This window comes from Haliotis rufescens, unplaced genomic scaffold (assembly GCF_023055435.1).
Source record: "Haliotis rufescens isolate VD_foot unplaced genomic scaffold, xgHalRufe1.0.p SCAF_9, whole genome shotgun sequence".
Classification (NCBI taxonomy): Eukaryota; Metazoa; Mollusca; class Gastropoda; order Lepetellida; family Haliotidae; genus Haliotis; species Haliotis rufescens.
In genome coordinates, this window is record NW_025964383.1 from 39,381,731 (window position 1) to 39,404,643 (window position 22,913).

The window sequence follows — 22,913 nt, forward strand, 5'->3', positions numbered from 1 at the left end:
GTCTGAACCAGACAATCCAGTGATTGGTATCATGAGCATCGATCCACGCAATTAGAATACGATGTCATACATCAACGTCAGCGAGCCTGACCATCCGATCCCGTTAGTCGCATCTTGCGACAAGCATAGTTGCCTTTTACAGCAAGCATGGGTTGCTGGAAACCTCTATCCTAGATCTTCACCGTACCTCACAATATAAGCCAATACTGGTCAACTTCGTATTCTATTCCATTACAAGGTGAGGTGAGGTGAGGTGAGGTGAGGTGAGGTGAGGTGAGGTGAGGTGAGTGTGTGTGTGTGTGTGTGTGTGTGTGTGGTGCGAGCGCTCTCTTGTACTAGACCAGACTAATAGGCAATCTAGACTTACCAAACAGGAAGTCAAGGGACTGGTGTTGAGTAACGTCTCAACGGGCAGTCATGCAATGATGTTTGTTTGATGTTTAACGCCGCACTCGGCAATATTCCAGCTATATGGCGGCGGTCTGTAAATAATCAAGTCTGGACCAGACAATCCAGTGATTGACGACATCATAAGCATCGATCCACGTATTTGGGGCACGATGACATGCATCAACCAAGTCCGAGCCTGACCACCCGATCCGTTTGTCACCTCTAACCTCGTACGGCAAGCATAGTCGCTTTTTAGGGCAAGCATGGGTCCTGAAGACCTATTCTACCCCGGATCTTCCTTTTAAAAACACTAAAAGGGATTATTCAGAGTTTGTTCAAGGAGTGGAAAAACACTAAAGATGACATAATTCAAGTTGGAAAATCAACAAATCTTTGAATCTTTGGCGCTGTAAGAAAAATAAAACAAACAACAAACTCAAGAGTATTCAGTCGTTTTATCACTTGGTAAAATCCATGGAATGTCAACCAGCCTCCTTGAGGCCTCCTCTGGATTCATGGCTGTACACCATCAGGGACTACTTTCCTAACTGTCATTGATACTTATTCCCAAACAAATTTCAATCATACTAATGTCTTAAAACTGTCAATGATACTAATTCCCTAACAAATGTCAATCATACTAATTCCCTAACAAATGCCAATCATACTAATTTCTTAAAACTATCATATTACATATTTTATATAAGTCAATCATACAACTTTCCTCACATGTCGATCATAATACTTTCCTAACAGATGTCAATCAATACCTTTGTACAGTAGACAATCATACTACTTTCCTTACATGTCAATCATATTATTTTTTTAACAAATGTCAATCATACTACTTTCCTCACATGTCAATCATATTACTTTCCTAACAAATGTCAATCATACTACTTTCCTCACATGTCAATCATATTACTTTCCTAACAAATGTCAATCATACTACTTTTCTTACATGTCAATCATATTACTTTCCTAACAAATCTCAAGTTTGAGATTGGCACCATGGGTTGGTAAGAAGTATTAGTCACAAACCAGTAGAGTGACTACACAAAACATTTCCATCAGCCAGGTCTAAATATTACCTTCTCTATCGTAAGACCCCTCAAAACACTGAAGAAAAGGTCAACAGTTCATAACTCTTTCGGATCTATTAGGACACACCCAATCCTCTACAGGTTGTCTAAAACTTTGTTACATGTAGATCAATGTAGTAGTAGTAGTAGTAGTAGTAGTAGTAGAATAGCTAGTAGTTCATATTCCCTGATGCTGGACTTGGTGAATCTCATCTGTACAAAACCAGCTCGCTACATTCTACAATACATATCTCCAAAACAACAAGCTCACTATATTCTACAATAGATATCTCCAACAGAATACTAGGAAACAATCACAAAAGCCAATCAAAATAATTGCTCAAAAACAGTTGATGAACCACAATCTTGTATAACAATGACAAACAGTTTCAAACAAAACGCTCTATTATGTCTTCAATATCAGTCTGCGCCAAAAACTTCTGAATCTTCTAGCCCGAACTTGGCTAGAAGCAGAATTTTCTGTATATTTTAATGTTATAATTACAGCATTACAAGCTGGGATTACTAGACAGACTTTTATTGCCTTTGGGATTCGGACTTGTGACTAAAGTTGCAGACTGCAATATGAATTTGGACCTCAAGAATATTTTCAAAAGAGCATGCGCTCAGAAACCTCAGAAACCTATCTCAACGCACAATGAATTCTTGGACTAATTTCTTGCCCCAGCTATTTTATACACTAATATACATTTGCATTGTGCATTTTGTTAATAAAAAATCTACAACACAGCATTGACCATTTTGGGCAGTCTGGCATCAAGACAGATTGGAAGCTGTTTGTGTGTTTGTAAAGGATGAGGAAGATCCGGGAATACAGTGTACTGTATACTGATCCACTTTTCATAGGGATATCTATTTTATCTTACCATGATACACAAAACTGATCCTCATATGCTAGGAATATTTAAATAGAATGACATACCGCATTCGACGTAATAAGCGCCCAGGGCGCTCTCAAAATTAGAAATAGGGGGCTCTTATTAAAATATTATTTTGGTGAAAAAAACAACCCAGAGTTGAAAGATCGTAAATTTCATGGTTTTTGCTAACAGCCTGAAATGAAACCAAAGAAGTCTGTGCGTATTATACACGACAGATACATTTCCCAAAAATTAATTTAACACGCGCATTAAACACGAATAAATAAGTCTTGTGTACATTGATCAATCGGAAGGGGTGCTAATTGGGATTGTTCACTTCTGATACATCAGCAAATATCACCGTGGGCTCTTATTACGTCGAATACGGTATATGATTATCCCTATCAAACGCTGAGCAGTATAGATCGCATGCTGCTTACAGCACTTTGCAACCACACCATAAATGAGTGAGTGAGTGGTTTACGATTAGTCAGCAGAATCTCAATTCAATGAAGAAAGAAACACGAAATAATCCCTCGTGCAAGGACTTGAACCCAGACAGGTAGCTATACACCATCAACCCTTCAGTATATAAGACACTCCATCCCCTGTTGATGTTCAAAGTAATACCATGAATTATTCTCCTGTTAATTCTCCCTACCCCTCCTCTGCTATTATGCAACATTCAAATCAACAAACACAACAAGGAAAAAGATGAGAGAAACCTCCACATTGGAGTCATGTGTAGATTTGGACACATCTTCCCGAGGCAAGAGAGTAAACTGACTATAAAAATCCAGTTTCCACCCTTGCCGAACTTGATGTGCACTTCACGATATAAGACCTGTTTTATCTTGACTATCGATCAGATTGTCTTGACTTGGTGCCGTTATGTTTTAAGCAAATGCATGTGATACGAAAGGTGGAATCTGATTGGTCCATAGGAGAGGTGAGGTGAAATGGGGTTTAACGTCGGGTCCAAGATTATTGCACTTAAATAGCGACGTGCATGTACGTGTGTGTGTTTGTGTGGCTGCTTGTACTAGTCCTGACTGATGCCGATTTATAGTGCTAGCTCACTGAGATACCATGCTGCAGTTTAACATGAATACCCCACTCAGACACAGTATACTGACTCCGAGCCGACCAGTCCTTGTTTTAGCCCCTTAATGCCGAGCGCCAGACAGGGTAACAACAAGTACCATCTTTTAACGTCTTTTGGCATGACGCGGCCGGGGATCGAACTCCGGACCTTCTGCTCTCCGGGCGGACGCTCTACCACAAGACCACGGAGGCGGTCTCCATAGGAGAGGCATAGGAGGGACATTTCTCATAATAGCCACTGGTGGCGCTACGATCGAGCCCAGGAATTCCAGCCTAGTTCAGCAAGGGAGGAAACTGGACTTTTAAAGTCTGTAACTCTCTAGCCTCCGGAAGATGATCTGGACATTGAGGGCATTGTGTTCATACCACTCCTTGATTACCCAGTGTATTATAGGTACACTGTATTTTGTTTGTTTGTTTATCAAGCCCCACTCAGCAATAGCTGAGTTATATGATGGCATCCTGTATACAATCGAGGATTCTTCTGGGACAAGCTGTGGTGGCGATTGGATCAGGGCCCTGTTCCACATCGTGATTGTAGTGCTATGACCGTCATAATTCTATGTTAAAGTGTGAGAGTTACGATCACCTTACCGCTACAATTGCTTTGTGGAACAGGGCCCTGGGTCTTTCATGTAATAGAATGGAGACATATTACACAGGATAATCAAGGATGGTTCATGTTTTGAGACAGTTGGTATTGTCCGTCTGTCAAAACCAAACTCGAATTGGTAGACATTGTGACCATCTAATCCACATTTAATTTGCTTCTTGTGAGTGAGTGAGTGAGTGAGTGAGTGAGTGAGTGAGACAACAGTGTCAAGGTATCACAGTCACAATAGTGGTGAATCAACAATATACATTGTAAGGCTCAGTTGCTGAAGAGGTTTCATCATTGGCTGTTTGACAGAATTGGATCGACATATTGCAGTGCAACACGATGGTGACAGACACATGATTGTGTTACACAATGGTGACAGACACTTGATTGTGTTACACAATGGTGACATACACATGATTGTGTTACACAATGGTGACATACATATGATTGTGTTACACAATGGTGACATACATATGATTGTGTTACACAATGGTGACATACATATGATTGTGTTACACAATGGTGACATACACATGACTGTGTTACACAATGGTGACATACATATGATTGTGTTACACAGTGGTGACAGACACATGACTGTGTTACACAATGGTGACATACATACGATTGTGTAACCGAATGGTGACAGACACTTGATTGTGTCACACAAAGGTGACAGACACTTGATTGTGTTACACAATGGTGACATACACATGATTGTGTTACACAATGGTGACAGATACGTGATTGTCTGACACAATTGTGACAGACACATAATTGTGTTACACAATGGTGACAGACTTGCAACTGTGTGATACAATGGTGACAGACATGTGATTGTGAGACAATGGTGAGACTCGATAGTGCAGCGCTACAATAGACAGGTATGTACACGTATCCATAAGCATATGTTACAACATGGGGAAAATATCTCAACAATGAGCACTAGGTACAAATATACAAAATATTGCACAAATATAACACAAAAATAGGTGTCAGTAGAATCAGATGGAGAGCAAACCGAATGCTTCTACTAGTTTTGAGAAGACAAATCTGTTTATCTGTGTTTGTCATGGGAAAAGCGTCATCTGTCAAATATGTCTCTCAAAAATCATAAAACAGTTTTAACTTGAACATTACTCAAGAAATACTGTGTGTGAAATCTCCTATTTCTAAAGCTATTGCCATGGGCCTAGTGTGAACCACATGACGTCTTCTGTACAACTTGAGAGGTGCTGTATGCAGTATACTTAAACTATCAATCATCATGTGATCAGAGAAAAACACATGTCAAAACTGCTGACGTGGCAAAACTGATTCACAGCCATGCATGACTAGAATATGTTCAAGCCTTTGGTATTACATTTATCAGTAGCCACTACACCTACTATATCTACAGAATAATAACACCATGTGCTTTCCCATGTTTTGATTAGATCCAATTGTCTACCATATTTCCTATAATAGATATACCTGCGTATATGTTTCATATAACAGGCATGTGATTGAAAAATGATAAAAAAAGATGGAAAGACTAGAAGACTGGTAAGTCCAAAAACACATGTCCGACATTGAAACATTGTTACAGGACATATATAAAAAATGGAAATCTGACTTTAGACAGAAATATCACTTGCCTGATTTAATGTTTGTCTTTTGTTGTTTAGCTCCGAACTCAGCAATATTCCAGCTATATGACGGCGGTCTGTAAATAATCGAGTTTGGACCAGACAATCATGTGATTGACATCATGTGCATCGATCCACGAAATTAGGATACGATGACATGCATCAGCCTGATTTAATGACTCTGCGTTAATTGGAGACCACAGTTTATGGGACCAGAGTTTGTATCGAGTGTGTATTGGAGTTATAAGTTTACTACCACAAAATATACAAAATATTATTACTTAATTCAAGATACTATGACTTTAGTATTTTCGACAAAATCATTTATGTTCACATGCTAATAAAACCACAAAAACAAATTATACAAAATATACAAACTAGAATATCAAATTATAGAAAATTGTACAAAACTATCAGAAATAATACCATATAAAATAAATCACAGTCAACAATGAACTCAATGCATGAAAATCCTATTTCCATGAAACCAGCTCAGATTATTATGTACATACACGACTTTCACAAACATGTGAAACATTTCGTGCCTCTGAAAGCCACATCTGTTTGTTATGCGTGGAGTTGACAGCAGACCATGTACTGAAGTATCGACTCCACAAGTCGTAACATCAGCTCATTATTCTATCAGGATGTTGGCACTCGAAGAGGGAAACACCTTGAACAATTTGTAGACATAAGTTGGATACAAGTCATTCAAAACTCAATTCGTTTTAATCACATTTAGAACATATTATGAAAGTCTCATTTCTTTTGGATTTGAGTATATGTATAAACATGCTGATTATATTATAAGTTGTCAGCTGATCTTGAGAGGCAGATGCTGTGATATTTTGTTTGTTTGTTTGTTGTTTAACGCCACACTCAGCAATATTCCAGCTATATGACGGCGGTCTGTAAATAATCGAGTCTGGACCAGACAATCCAGTGATTGACATCATGAGCATCAACCAAGTCAGCGAGCCTGACCACCTGATCCCGTTAGTCGTCTTGGTGGGATGTACCCTGTGTGTGAGTCTAATGGAGACAGCGGCAGGGTACTTCACACTATATGCCCCTGGGATAGATTTATCCATAGGTTTTAACGAATATATCTTACTGACATTCATTCATACACATAAAAAATATGTGTTTGCAAAACTCGTAGCTGACGCAGCAAACAAACCAAGATACTACCCTTTACCCAATACATTCGGATAAACATATGTTCACTTCAGACATTAAACAATACTTATACGAGGTAAGCAAGTACCCTAAGATGTGTTCCGATTGATTTCTCAGTGGGTCACATGACATTTGTACCCCACCACTGAGCAGGCTAAAGGAAAATAATTCCTTAACCAATCAGAAGCTTGTATTTTAATGTTAGGTAAGCTAAAACTTGTTTCTGTATCTGACACCAGTCAGCAGGGATACCACATGAACTAGGCCTGACGTCTATCAAGATTCACACTAGTACATAACAAACTCCATCATCACTTCCCTCTGACAAAAAAACCAATATATACAGACACCAACATCAACCTCTCACACATCCAAAATATCAAAATACTATGCAGTTTCTGATAAATTGTGCGTTCAAAATTGTAATTGAATTCACAGCAGTCATAATGGTTTCCAAAATAAATTAACATTTTTTAAAACATGTTATACAATCATGCAAATTTTTCAACGAAGAAAGTGGGCATTTTAGCGATGAGGGCATTTCTTGTCTGTTCCAGGTAAGTCCGTTGTTGGGCTGGAACCATGACCCTGTTGTGCGTGTACCACTCCGCGAGGGCGTCCATGATGAACTGGGGGTGGAAGGGAGATAACTCCGCCAGGACCTCAGCAGCATACAGTTGGACCTCAAAGTGTTCTGTAAATATTAAACATTCAGCTTCAACAGAGTGAATGTGTGGGGTTTCATGCTACAAATGCTTATATCTCAACAATATTTTCAGCAGGGTGACAAGTGGCATTGTGTGTTCATAGCATTCGGCCATGGGAGCCGTGCCAATTCACACTTGTACTTACACAAAGTACGTGATCAAGACTACCAGTTGTTGTACTTTCATTCTAGTGGAAGCCTCGGTGGCCGAGTGGGTTAGATCGCTGACTTTGTGTGCTGGCGATTAGGTGCCTCACTCTGGCAGTGTGGGTTCGAAACCCAGAAAGGACTCAACCCCCCAAAGTACGAGATTCTGTACTTTACGAAGAAAGTGTTATCCCAAATATAACATTTATTACGCTTATCACTTTGCTGAACTCTGTCAGGGACCAACCTCATACAAAATATTGAACAGAAAATTGACAACAATGGTTCGACTGCCATACCTGTAGGACGTTCTAGGGTTGAGATGAAACATCGCTTGAGGACCTTGAGGAAGTCCTTGTGCTTGTGGGAGAACTTGGGAAGGTGGTACACATTTCCTGAAACACAGGGAGCATGCTATCGTCATCTTCCCGAGGCAAGTGAGTTAACTGACTATAGAAGTCCAGTTTCCACCCTTGCCGAACTAGGCTGGAATTCTGGAGTTACATTTTGGCTGGACTAACGAGTCTTTGCATTGTCCAATCGCACAACAAACTAGACATCAGGTTTGTTAACAACATGGATTTAAAAGTGAAGATTTCCGTCAACTGCAAGATTTGTAAAGCGTGCGTACCATCAACGGGGCGTCAATAGATATTTTACAAATATGTTCATGTTTTACATCAAGGTGCTCAAATGATTTGATGCACTTTGCGAGGTAGGACCCATTTAATTACAAAACAGGCCTTGACTATCGATCAGATCGTCTTGACTAGGTGCCGCCATCTTGTTGGAAGCAAAGGCAAGCGATATCGAATCTGATTGGTCAATAGGAGGAACATAGAAGGGACATAACTTGTTATAGCCACTGGCGGTGCTATGATCATGCTACGAAATTCAAGCCTAGTTTGGCAAGGGTGGAAACTGGACTTTTATTATCAGTTAACTCCCTTGCCACGGGAAGATGGCTATATGAGGGGAGTGAGTGAGTTGGGTTTAACATCACTTTGAACAGTATGTCGGTTATATCACAGCGTGTCGGCTTCATGTGGGGGGAACCTGAATTCATGCAGGTCTCAGATGGTTACTTTGGTGATACAGGTATTGTGGTGACACACCTAGACACATAATCATGGGCCCTGTGAAGATCCAAGTTAGAATAGGTCATCAGCAACCCATGCTTGTGGTAAAAGGCGACTATGCTTGTCGTAAGAGGCGACTAACAGGATTGGGTGGTCAGTTTGGGTGACTTGGTTGATGAAGTCATCTTATCCCAATTGCGTAGATCGATGCTAGATTATGCACACACCACCATCATACAGCTGGAATATTGCTGAGTGAGGCGTTAAACAGCAACCAACAAACAAACCAACAAACACATAACCATGGTGAGCCTTGGGTTCAAACCATGATCATAGGTTTCCAGCACACCCAAGGGACACAACTCTGCACAGCAAGCTTCTGTGCCTTAAGCTACTGGCCACCCATGCCTCTGAGACTGAGTGTCATAAAACCCGACATTGTTTGATTCACTGAGTTAGGAACTGAGGCAATAGCATGCAAGCTGTTTTAATCTGTCACTGTCAAAGTGGAATTAATGATCCTGAGACTACACAGATGTCAGTGTAACATTACTGACACTTTCTGCAATGTGTCTCAAATTAATTTGCTGGTCATGTGTGAAGAAGAAAATGTATGACATACTTTACAAACTAAGCGGAAAGAGTGTGGGTGTGGCTACATCTTTTGATTAAAAACAATTTTTCTTGTTAGCCAATAAAATTTGCTGTCATAGAGATGATTCACATAAGTACAACATATTTGTTGTTTGTTTGTTGTTTAAAGATGCACTCAACAATATTCCAGCTCTATGACAGCGGTTTGAACTTAATCAAGTCTGGACCAAAAAATCCAATGATTGATGTCATGAGCATCAATCCAGGCAATTGGGAAACGATGACATGCATCAACTAAGTCAGCAAACCTGACCACCAGATCCTGTCTGTAAATAGTCGAATGAGGGTATGATGACACACAATCCACTAAGTCACCGACTCTGACCACTCAGAGTCCCAGTTGTTGGGATCAACTCTAACCCGGAATTCCCATGGGAGGCACAACAAACAGATAATATTCACAAGATCAATATTTAAACCAGATCACCACAATTGAAAAGCTAAAAAAAACCAATAAACATCTTTGACTAAGAACATAGCTTAATTCATTTCTTCATAGAAGTAACTGTGTGATTTCAGTGACATAAAATTCCTATAACTTGTAAGCGACATGTTGGAACACAAATCATCAAAGTTAAGTAAAGGTCAGAGGGCATTGGGGGTGGGTCATCGAAAAAATGACAATCTCTAGGGAAGGGTCGTAAAAATAATACCTATTTGGGGAGTGTCATGAAAAAATTGATATTTGATAATAAAATATAAGTGCTTTTGCATTTCGTCATTTTGGGGAGGGTCATAAAAAATAATACATATATTTGGGGGGCTCAAGAAAAAACTGACCTGTGATAATAAAATATAAAGTGCTTTTGCATCTTGTCATTTCGAGGAGAGACATGGGGAGTGTCATCCAAAAATATGACAACTCTCATATCAGGGGAGGGTAATTATTTTTAGAACATTAGAGTTTCAACAAGCTCAAACAATTTCAGACCAACTTGAGGGAACTGATTTTTAAATATTCAACATTTGTCACTCCTGACAAAGCTACCAGATCTACTACACTCACCAAATATTCTGATCATAGTGTTTAGGAAGCGAGGATCCACACTCGAGTTATCTCCCTTGGCTTTCCAGGCATCAGTGACTGAGTTAAAGTGGCGATTTACGAAGTGCATGTAAACAAACTTCCAACCTTGTTTCCATAGCAACAGCTCAATACTCTTCATGGTTTCATAAATACAACCTGGGAATGAAACAGCAAAAAACATTAGCAAACTTATAAAAACACATACACCACATGTGGTGTCTCATGAGGCAAGAGACTTCGTTCGAAAATATGCCTCTGTTCACCCAGAACATCATCATCATCATCATCAATAATATAATTATCAATTAATAACAAAAGTAGTTATTCTATATGTTCTGTATGTGTATAAATAACAATTTTCTATCTAGACCTGAAATTAATCAACTTAATGCAAAATAGAAACTAAACTGATCCATTAAATATTTAAATTTGAATTTTCTGCCTTGATATTGCCCCACTTTACCATCATTATGAAATCTCAAATGTAAATGTTTCCGTGGCAGCATAGTATCATAATTCGGGGCCCTTTTTAAAAGTTTGTCTTCGGATAAAAAAGAATTCCTAAAGTTTTGAGACATACCCCCTACCTACCAAAAAAACATAATTCTGAAAATGATGGATTCCTGAATTTAGTGGCCTCTTTTAGATTCTCGTGTCTTGCCCTGACTTTACTGAATGAAGTTTATTTACTAGGTGTTGAAAATCATAACGAACTGTACTAGAAGGACTTAGCACTAGTTCTGGTGATGACGAATCCCCACCTAGTGGAAATACCTGATACTGGACTATTGAGTCTATACATAGTCCAATCAAAATCACTTAACGTACTAGACATCCGGTTCATATTCAACATGGATTTCAACGTGCAGATTTTGCTCGCCTGTAGGTTTGCAAAGCATGTGTTTTGCCAACTGGGCGTCAACAGATATTTTGCAAATCTTTTCATGTTCTTAATCATGGTGCTCAAGTGATTTGATGCACTTCGCGGGGTAAGACTCGTTTTGTTTCAATACAGATCCCGATTATCGATCAGATTGTTTTGACTGGGCGCCACCATTTTGTCTGAAGCAAATACAACATTTGTGACCAACTCGTGTTATTCCGGGACAAGCCGAATAACGTCTCATGCCCCTCACATGGCCATTTTTGCGATCGGGTTCCGCAAACGGGCATACCTAAACCAATTGTCAACTCGTTGCGTAATGTTTCACATATATTTCCCTATATAATATAAATATTTCAGATGCAATTTAAAGCACATCGGGACCTGCAGAATTATACAGTATGACTGAACACATTTAAATGTGTCTTGGGTATATTTTTAGATGCAAGACATATGTAAAATCAAAAATTATTTCTGGGGGATTCTTTGACGAAGAACTTGAAATCATACGCGCATTCTGAATGGCTCGTCGTATTTTTGCACATAACATTCATCGATAGAGGGACGAGTCTTCTTGCAGGTTACGGAAAGGGGTGATTGGTGATGAGTGGCAAATACAAGTGATATGAGAGGTGGAATCTGACTGGCAGTAGGAGGGACATAGAAGGGACATAACTCGTAACAGCCACTGGTGGCACTACAATTGAGCCCAGAAATTCCAGTCTAGTTTGTCAGTCTCCCTTGCCCCAGGAAGATATCTAACGACAAATCCTAACAGATATGAATAGAAATAGGATCAGTGAAATAGGATTCCAGTTTGTGCTTTGTTTAGTTACTTTATAAAACCTCTGAACTTATGAATTAAGATTATTATCCGACATGAAACTTTTGAACTGGTCCCTGACCATCTGAGATTCTGTCAGGGCCTCACCATGATGCTGCTTTGTGATGATGGACTGCTTGAGTCTGTTGATGAGGGAAGACAGAAGATCAGCGGGGGACTCGGACAGGGGCGGCCACTGGCAGATCTTCTGGTAGCACATCATCAGCTGAAACACACAGCTGGAGTGAGGGAGGGTGTCGGGATGAACAGGTGGGGGGCGTCTGGATTGTTGAATGATGGATGGATGGCTGAAGTATGGATGGATGGTTGAATGATGGATGGATGGATGGATGGTTGATTGATGGATGGATGGTTGAAGGTTGGATGGATGATTTAAGTGTGGATGGATTGTTGAAGGATGGATGGATGATATAAGGGTGGATGAATAGTTGAAGGATGGATGGATGATTTAAGTGTGGATGGATTGTTGAAGGATGGGTGGATGGTTGAAGGATGGGTGGATGATTGAAGGATGGATGGATGGTTGAAAGATGGATGGATGGTTGAAGGATGGGTGGATGATTAAAGGATGGATGGATGGTTGAAGGATGGATGGATGTTGAAGGATGGATGGATTGTTGAAGGATGGATGGATGGTTTAAGGGTGGATGGATGGTTGAAGGAAGCTGGGATGGTTTAAGGGTGGATGGATGGTTGAAGGAAGGATGGATGGTTTAAGGGTGGGTGGATGGTTGAAGGATGGATGGATGATATAAGGGTGGATGAATGGTTGAAGGATGGATGGTTGAAGGATGGATGGATGGTTTAAGGGTGGATGGATGGTTGAAGGATGGATGGATGATTTAAGGGTGGATGGATGGTTGAAGGATGGATGGATATTTAAGGGTGGATGGATGGTTGAAGGATGGATGATGGATGGTTTAAGGATGGATGGATGGTTTAAGGGTTGATGGATGGTTGAAGGATGGATGGATGGTTTAAGGATGGATGGATGGTTTAAGGGTTGATGGATGGTTGAAGGATGGATGGATGGATGGTTTAAGGATGATGGATGATTTAAGGGTGGATGGATGGTTGAAGGATGGATGATGGATGGTTTAAGGGTGGATGGTTGAAGGATGGATGGATGATTTAAGGGCAGATGGATGCATGATTTAAGGGTGGATGGATGGTTTAAGTGTGGATGGATGGTTGAATGATGGATGGGTTGTTTAATGGATTGATGAAGAATGGATGATTTAAGGGTGGATGGATGGTTTAGGTGTGGATGGATGGTTGAAGGATGGATGGATGGTTGAATGATGGATGGGTGGTTTAATGGATTGATGAAGAATGGATGATTTAAGGGTGGATGGATGGTTTAGGTGTGGATGGATGGTTGAGGTGACGGGAGGTGAAAATGGGGTTTAACGTCGCATCCAAGATTATTGCACTTATATAGCGAAGTGCATGTAATGTACCTGTATGTGTTTGTGTGGCTGCTGTGGCTGCCAGACAGGGTAACAACAAGTACCATCTTTTAACGTGTTTTGGTATGACGAGGCCGGGGATCAAACCCCGGACCTTCTGCTCTCCGGGCGGACGCTCTAGCACTAGACCACGGAGGTGGTCAGATGGATGGTTGAAGGATGGATAGATGATTTAAGGGTGGATGGATGGTTGAAGGAAGCTGGGATGGTTTAAGGGTGGATGGATGGTTGAAGGAAGGATGGATGGTTTAAGGGTGGGTGGATGGTTGAAGGATGGATGGATGATTTAAGGGTGGATGGATGGTTGAAGGAAGGATGGATGATATAAGGGTGGATGAATGGTTGAAGGATGGATGGATGGTTTAAGGAAGGATGGATGGTTTAAGGGTTGATGGATGGATGATTTAAGCATGGATGGATGGTTGAAGGATGGATGGATGGTTTAATGGTGGATGGATGATTTAAAAGTAGATAGATGGTTGAATGAGGGATGGATGATTTAAAAGTAGATGGATGGTTGAATGATGAATGGATGGTTGAAGGATGAATTGCTGGTTAAAAGGTGTGTGGTTGAGCAAATAATATCATCTGGTTACACAAACTTAGCAAAAACACCCCACAATAACTTAAGAGTTGTCGAGGGTGAGATGGTAAGATGGTGATTAGAGAGGAAGGCAGAATTGCGTTGTACATGTTAAGCCCATATGTTCCACTGACACTCACTTTCTGCACAAAGCCGTCTGCTCCCTCAGCTGTTCCGGCTTCCAGGATGGTGTGTCGCACAACCTGGATCATCGGAGGCATGTCTGCAACAGGCCAGTGTCAAGGTGATATGCTTGTAAACAGGAGTCATTAACATGAAACTGATAATACCTGATGACCGGGCTTCATCATCTCTCACAGTCACCAGATGAAGATGACTAGAGTGGACAAAAGTCTGTATTGGCGTAAGAGCTTACTCCGAATCGTCTCATATAACCTCATAACTCATATGATCTTAGACTTGTTATGCTTGTAGCTTTCTCATAGGCAGAAACATTGTTAGTATCACCTTCCTGGCTCAGACTAACATTCAGTCCCAGAAATATAGTTAAATATTTTAAAATATATCTACAAAATAAAAATCATAATTAAAATTGAGCCCAGAACAATGTCTTATTTCAGGCTGAGGAAATCTTGACTTGCCAAAACATTCTCGACTAAAATTCTTTTTTCTTATTCTTTGTTCTGGGAGACAGACTACCTCTGGTTAATATAGCTTGTTTGTTTGTTGCCTAACACTACACTCCAATGCAATATTTCAGCTATAATAATTAAATCTGGATCTATCGATCCAGTGACTGATATTATGAGCAGCGACCAATGTTGTTGGGATACAATAAACGCAATCAACCAAGTCATTGAATCTAACCACCCAATCTATTTGGTTGCCTTGAACAACCAGTGAACGGTGAAGATCCGGGTTAGAATTGATCTTCGGCAACCCATCCTTGTTGTAGGCAACTAACGGGATTGGGTGGTCTGGCTCGCTGACTTTGTTGATGCATGTCATCGTATCCCAATTATGTAGATCGATGCTCATGATGACAATCACTGGAATGTCTGGTCCAGACTCTACCGCCATCATGTAGCAAGGATATTGCTGAGGGCGATGTTAAACAACAAACAAACAATAAATGTTACGACCATCAATGACCAATGCTGACCTTGAATCCTCTCAGGGCCTATACATCAGTCCCTGCTGACCCGTGAGGATTCTGGGTTGGAATAGGTCTTTAGCAACCCATGCTTGCCGTAAAAGGTGACTATGCATGCTATAAAAGGCGACTAATGGGATCGGGTGGTCAGGCTCGCTGACTTGGTTGATGCATGTCATCGATCCCAATTGCGTGGATCGATGCTCATGATATTAATCACTGTGTCTGGTCCAGACTCGATTATTTACAGACCGCCGTCATATAGCTGGAATATTGCTGAGTGCGGCGTTATACAACAAACCAACCAATCAGTCCCTTCTACACCTGGCCCCGTGAATCACTCACCTGCCCCTCCCATGAGCGTGAGCGGCCACACCCCCACGACAGCCAGCACTGACTCCACGTAGCCCAGATAGCCACTGGTCAGCAGCTTGAAGATGAAGACTCTCACCTGCTCAAGGTCACCTGAAGGTGGACAAACATGGTATTATTCCTCGAAAATAAATGTACTTATCCAGTTATCTTTTTAAAAAAAAACTGACATCATGACGTCAAAATGTTTATATGAGGTCCCAGTGTCATCACTGCCATCAGAGTGCAAGCAACCATTACAAGAGTCTTGCCAACGTTCCCTCAAATCCCACATCCTGACATTTGGAAAATCACTCAACTTACCCCTTGCATTCTCACTAATTACAAGTCAGTTGAAATAAAATAGAAAATCAAACTGACAAAGAAAGCAATTCAACTCGGTGTCATGGCAGTCATTGCGTGTTTGTAGACATAACGGTCAGTTGGTTGTGAGTTCAACTCCGTGCACACTGGGGACCTGTGACTGGTGGCAGTGATAGTAGAGAGAGCTCCGTGCACACTGGGGACCTGTGACTGGTTGCAGTGATAGTAGAGAGAGCTCCGTGCACACTGGGGACCTGTGACTGGTGGCAGTGATAGTATGGAGAGCTCCATGAACCAGGTTTAAAAACAAGAAGAATGGATTTATTTGGATACAGCTGACATAGCTGTTCCTCGCTTCATGCTGACTCAACAATTCACATATTGCTGATTCAGCTTACTTTGGATAATGGCACTATTAATAACACTGACATAAGTAAGTAGTCAGCTGATAGGTGAACAAAAGCCCAAAGTGAGGCAGGTCCTCAAATCCAAAGAGCCTAACTATTCCTAAACCCAGATTTGAACCCAGAATCTGGGGTGGATGTTGAGCAGCTAGGGGATTTAAGTTACAAGATACAAATCTCTTTCAGATAGGCTGGATGCCTTGGATACAATAAAAGACTTTGAAATGGTGTGTCCTTTAGTGATTGAGAGGCCACATGTCCAAGGTTCAAGTGAGTGAGTGAGTATGGTTTTACGCCACTTTTAGCAATATTCCAGCAATATCACGGCAGTGGACACCAGAAATGGGCTTCACACATCATACCCTTGTTGGGAATCGAACCCGGGTCTTGGGCATGACGAGTGATCGCTTTAACTGCTAGGCTACCCGTCCGCCCCGTCCAAGGTTTAAGGAGGAATGTTAAGTAATAAGCATAAACTATTCTCCCTACCTTCACATCGGCAGAGAGCAGTGAACATCCGACTGAAACAGAGAAAGACTTTCATGTAAATCACATTCAGGGGTGATATCCTTAAAATTACACGGTTTCTTCCGCTCTATACGTCTCTCCATCAAGATCAGACACATCCTCACATGAATGAGTGAGTGAGTAGGGTTTTACGCTGCTATTAGCAACATTCCAGCACTATCACGGCGGGGGACACCAGAAATGGGCTTCACACATTATACCCATGTGGAGAATAAACCCGGGTCTTTGATGTGACGAGCTAACGCTTTAACCACTACATTACTTCACAACCACGTGGTCGCATGAAGTGATGGTGAGGTGAAATTGGGTTTAACGTCGCGTCCAAGATTATTGCACTTATAAAGCGACGTGCATGCACGTGTATGTGTGTGTGTGGCTGCTTGTACTAGTCCGGACTGATGCCGATTTATAGTGCTGGCTCACTGAGATACCATGCCGCAGTTTAACATGAATACCCCACTCAGACACAGTATACTGCCTCCGAGCCGACCAGTCCTTGTTTTAGCCCCTTAATGCCGAGCGCCAGACAGGGTAACAACAAGTACAATCTTTTAACGTCTTTTTGTATGACGCGGCCCGGGATCAAACCCTGGACCTTCCGCTCTCCGGGCGGACGCTCTACCACAAGACCACGGAGGCGGTCTCGCATGAAGTGAAACCTGAGCTAACTTTGTCGGCCAGTGAAAATAATGTGATGGCACCATAACAAATCATGACACAAACAAATGACAAGCTTAAGTCTCATTTCAACAATTGATCCTACGTATGTCGTAATGTAAAACTGTCTTTGAATAGTACATATGAACTGACCAGAGTGCCAGACGTCCGGGAAGTGCGACACAGGGCAGGAAGATGGAGTTCCACAGGAGTTCCATCAGCTGGTGGCGCGGACAATCCTGGAGCAGAGAGAAATCATCATCATCATCTTCGATAGAAGCTCAGACAGGTAGCCTACACCTCTAACACAATACAACTGGGGTAGTGGAATGTATTTGCTTATTAGTCACTGCATCATTTTTTTCAACAGTTCCCATATTTTGATGATGCTTCTGAATATACCTGCATCATTTTAGTGTTTCCAAAACCTATCTGAATTCAACAAATTTGAACTACATCTACAAAATATAACTAATTTTACATTTAAGTGCATTTGTTCTTTTGCAATGATCCTCAAATATCAAGTCTGGACCAGACAATCCAGGGACTGAAATCATGAACATCTATCTATGCAATTGAGATACGATGATGTGCATCAACCAAGTCAGCGAGTCTGACCACCTGATTCCGTTAGTCACCTCTTACGTCAGACTCGGTGAACTGGTTTATTTGGGTGTCATTGTCCAGCATGGAGGCGCCATTATATCAATGCATTGTCTCATCAATACTCAGTTATTTAGAGGTCACTCTCATAAACTGGTATATTGTTGAATGTGGCATTAAATGAACGAACGAACGAACGAACGAATGAACGATCAACCGAACGAACAAACAAAAATATAGAATACAAGTTACCATGTACTCCAATGAACAAACGAAAGAACGAAAGAAAAAGGAACGAACGAAAGAACGAAAAAAAAAAAAAAATACAAGTTACCATGTACTCCTCCAGTAGAGCGGTGATGAGTTCTAGTAGGCGTGTCTCCGTGTCCGTCATGAATGGCCCCTTTATGTCGGACCCCGCGCTGCACGCTGCATACACCAGGGGGAGCTGATCGCTGCAACTCGTCTGTAGCATCTGTCAATCACAGCAGAGCATGACACACAACCTCAAAATACATGTATCACCTTCCAGGGACTACCTGCACGTAATGATCACAGTGAGTGAGTGAGTGAGTGAGTGAGTGAGTGAGTGAGTGAGTGAGTGAGTGAGTGAGTGAGTGAGTGAGTGAGTGAGTGAGTGAGTGAGTGAGTGAGTAATGCAGGTCTCAGACAGTTACCACTTCGGTGAAACCCACAAGCACGGGTATGGTGTTGACAAACCTAGAAACATACACGGGGCGAACCGGGATTCGAACCCACAATCATAGGTTTCTGGTGTGCCCAAGGGACGCAACTCTGCACAGCAAATCACGGCGCCTTAGATGACTCCCATATTAATCTGGACGATCTGGCACTTGAAGCCATGATCACGTTTCAGTAGTGTCCAGGGGACATAATTGAGGCCCCTCAGACGACTGGGGCACCTGTGCCCCTCAAGATTGAAGAGCTGCACCACCTGTTGTGTGCTTGAATACTGTTTTGTGGCTTTTATTGAAAGCTAAATCACAGAAGGGAAGAATTGGCTTCATAGTAACCATGGTAACCATTTTGGAACCAAGCTCAACCACGATGCTACCTTCAGAATATTTTAAATTTTAGTTAAAGTATTAAATTAACTTAGTCATAAATTTGAACATTTTCTTATGAATACATTGTTGACAATTGTTACAGTATATTGATCAGTGTCCGATCAGGTTGAACAAAAGGCTGAACGATTCGGGTCCAGTCGTGACAATTATGGCATGGCAGGGTGATTTTTTTAGCTAGAGCATGCTACTTTCCAGTTGGGCGCAGCAACTGAGGAAATGAAAACAACCACTTCTTTTGGAAAAAAGATATTAGGTTTGCTGATCTTCAAAACTCAGAACTAAACCAGAGATGTCTCACTGAAGCTTTGGAGAAATCATTTGGGAAAAGAAGTGTAATTTCAGGTGAAAAAGAGTCATGTTAAGAGTACAATAAGGCTGTTTTTTGCTTCGACATTTTCGTCAGGCCAGACATATGTGAAACACGCGGTGAAAGCTTGACACATTAATAAAATTCATCATGTGACGCTAATTTGGGTCTCGTTTATGATAAACACACGCAGGAGGTGATAGTCGGTCCTGCCAGAATGAAGACCAGGAGGATCATACCAATTGGTATCATATCCATTGACACGGATCTGTATGCTGCAATATCAAGGTGCAAATATAACCAAAATAATAAATTTATCAAAGTACATTAAATCTTAACAAAAAATAAAGTAACATTTTAATGTGAACTGACCTTGACAATGGCCCTGAAGATCTCCATGGCAACATCTGTATTGAGCTTCTTGCCGACGACAGTATTGCAGAAGGAATTGGGCGTGGCATCTGTTGACTGGAGATACTCCTCTAGCACCCTCTCTACCCCTGTAACCAGCACAGGCAAGTGTTGACAGCAGGTCTAACATGGTAGACACAACCAGTCATAATAACAACATTAATCTCTAGGGTTGTGCGATATAACTGGTGTACCGGTATATTGTAAGTGAGTGAGTGAGTTGGGTTTAACGCCGCTTTTAACAGTATTCCAGTTATATCGCGGCGTGTCAGTTTAATGTGGGAGGATAGCCCAAAGTGATGCAGATCTCAGACGTTTACCACTTTCGTGAAACGCACGAGCACAGGTATGGTGCTGACAAAATGAGAAACATAATCAGGGTGAACCGGGATTCGAACCCACAATCATAGGTTTATGGCATGCCCAAGGGATGCAACTCTGCACATCAAATCGTGGCGCCTGAGACGACTGGGCCACACTTGCCCCCATATATTGTAATACAGCCTTCAGCAATAAACACATCACATGATAACCCTTGCGTATCCATATTTTTCGATGCAGTCACAGAAAGTGTGAGCGAGTGAGTATGATGTTATGCCACTTTTAGCAATATTCCAGCAATGGGCTTCACACATTGTACCCATGCCGGGCATCGAACCCGGGTCTTCAGCGTAATGAGCTAACACTAGAAACCACTAGGCTACCCGACTACCCCAGTCACAAAAGAATAAATTTAGAATTATATAAATTACATCTAATATCTTGAGGCATTTGGTTGGACTGAGTTCCTATCTAAGTCATGTTGATGACGTAACAGGTAGTCTTGTTTATCCATACCACACATCCCGTAATCTTATTATTGGATGAAGAAGTACCATGTGAACAGTACAAAAACAGTCAAGTCGTGTTAATCCAACACTCATTAATCCCACAATCATTAATCCGACAATTGTTAATTCGACAATCGGCTTTATCCAACACTTATCATAAGAACCGATTAAATCAGTGCTATTTAGACCCGTTAAACCCGACAGTCTCGCACTCCGACTCCGACACACCTAATTTGCAACGAATTACCGAAATCACTAATTAATTAGTCTCGTTAATCCGACAGTGATCAGTGTACTCCGTGGTCATCTGCCCGCGAGTACACAGCCTGTGTTTTGATACAAAATGAGTCGGCTGGTAGCTGCATATTACAACGGCTGCAGAGATAAACTTGCTTAACAATAAACAATGAATGCTTTAAATAAAGAAAATAAGATTAATCACATGCTTAGATTAATCTCATTAAAATTAGATACAAGTTCTCGCTATCGTTGAGGACATCCTATCACAGGTCACATCAGAACAACCTTTCACCAACTATGACCGACCAATGAAATGACAGGGAGTCATCTTTAGCCACTAAGAAAGCAGCTCTCTTAAGCTTTGAGGTACCAGTTTCCAACTGGCGACTTCCATTCCAGACTATGCTTTTTGAAGTATTTTGAATCAGTCATACAGTCCGTAACAGTTGTTTTGTGCTAAGCTTTAGAGGTTGCATGATTAGAAAACATATTCCGCTAACAATGAAATATAACAATACGAATATTTCATTTTTTATTACGTGTTTGTATCGTTATCTATCGTGTAGCTGTCCGAATTTCGATCATGAATGTTGATACTTCTTAATTTCGTTTATCCGACATACTCGTTAATCCGACAGAATCACATGCAACCAACAATGTCGGATTAACGGGACTTGACTGTATATGTAATGTGGGCCCCAATCAAGCATTCATTCCATGAACTCACTTGAAACAGATGGCAGGTTCCGTGTCTCTTGCTTCATCACCTGGAGAAGACAAAAAACACAAGTAACATGTAAGGTCCGACACATGTTTGGGGGACGAGGACATGGGGTTACCATGGTTACTGGAAACAAACAAGTTGCCTCAGATTTTACCACAGAGGGTCATGCTCAAGGAGCCACATATTGTCACCTTGTTCAACGAATATGTGTTCTCAATTTTCATTCTCAGCTCCCTGGGGAGTACACAACCCAAGCTGCCTGTGAGGCTCTAGAAGGTTAACATCACATGACCATCTCATCCTACCGGGTACCCATTCACTTCAACATTGTGACTACCCACTACACATCCGATTTTCAAAAAAATCAAACAATAGTTATCATTGTGAATAATTCTAAGAATACCACCTCTATCACATCAGTGCCATAAATTCCTGTTTATGCTGAGAACCACACTATAAATTTTTATAAATTTTCAACAGACGTCCACTACACTGCCAACATATCCATAGTTGTGAGGGAAACCCTATCCCTTGCCAGAGGCGCCACTGCGCATGCGCAAGGCGGGAATCTAGTCACTTCTTTCAACCCATACTCTCATCAACTAGATGCAGATATTTGGGGAGGTGGGAGGGATTAATTCCTGATGTGATAGAGGTGGTATTCTTAGAATTATTCACAATGATAACTATTGTTTGATAATTCTTGTGAATACCTCACCTCTATCACATCAGTGCCAGTATACACCAGAGGGACCGGCGGGTTCTGGTATCTAGCATCCCATAGATATTTGGCTAGTGAAGTGGTAAAACCAAGGATTATATGCCAAAAGGGGTCTTAAACGGATGTGTCTAATAGTCTACTTACAAGACTTAGACGTATAGAATTTTCAAGGCGTCATGTGAAGGGTATATGTATATTCCCTTGTGATACTTAGACTTTTTAGTGACGTCGTTTCCTGTGATGACGTCATCTGTGACGTCACTTCCGGTGATGACGTCATCTGTGACGTCACTTCCGGTGTCACTATTCTCCCGTATCACTTATGACGTGGTTTACCGTTATGCCCTTTTGGAT

General features: G+C 41.2%; 1 protein-coding gene across 2 annotated transcripts in view; it reads right to left on the reverse strand.

The window, feature by feature from the left end:
• Nucleotides 1-3,672: 3,672 nt before the first annotated feature.
• LOC124139570 overlaps nucleotides 3,673-22,913 on the reverse strand; it is an 85,969-nt gene continuing 66,728 nt past the window's right edge. For both annotated transcript variants that reach the window (XM_048391129.1, XM_046506745.2), the window contains 11 exons: nucleotides 21,842-21,881; nucleotides 20,006-20,133; nucleotides 18,573-18,713; nucleotides 17,789-17,874; nucleotides 16,940-16,971; nucleotides 15,717-15,836; nucleotides 14,398-14,480; nucleotides 12,293-12,410; nucleotides 10,458-10,634; nucleotides 8,018-8,113; nucleotides 3,673-7,559 (listed from right to left, as the gene is read on the reverse strand). In XM_048391129.1, the coding sequence (XP_048247086.1) occupies nucleotides 7,357-7,559; nucleotides 8,018-8,113; nucleotides 10,458-10,634; nucleotides 12,293-12,410; nucleotides 14,398-14,480; nucleotides 15,717-15,836; nucleotides 16,940-16,971; nucleotides 17,789-17,874; nucleotides 18,573-18,713; nucleotides 20,006-20,133; nucleotides 21,842-21,881 (1,224 nt within the window). In that variant the 3' untranslated portion in view covers nucleotides 3,673-7,356. The remainder of the gene's footprint in view (nucleotides 7,560-8,017; nucleotides 8,114-10,457; nucleotides 10,635-12,292; nucleotides 12,411-14,397; nucleotides 14,481-15,716; nucleotides 15,837-16,939; nucleotides 16,972-17,788; nucleotides 17,875-18,572; nucleotides 18,714-20,005; nucleotides 20,134-21,841; nucleotides 21,882-22,913) is intronic.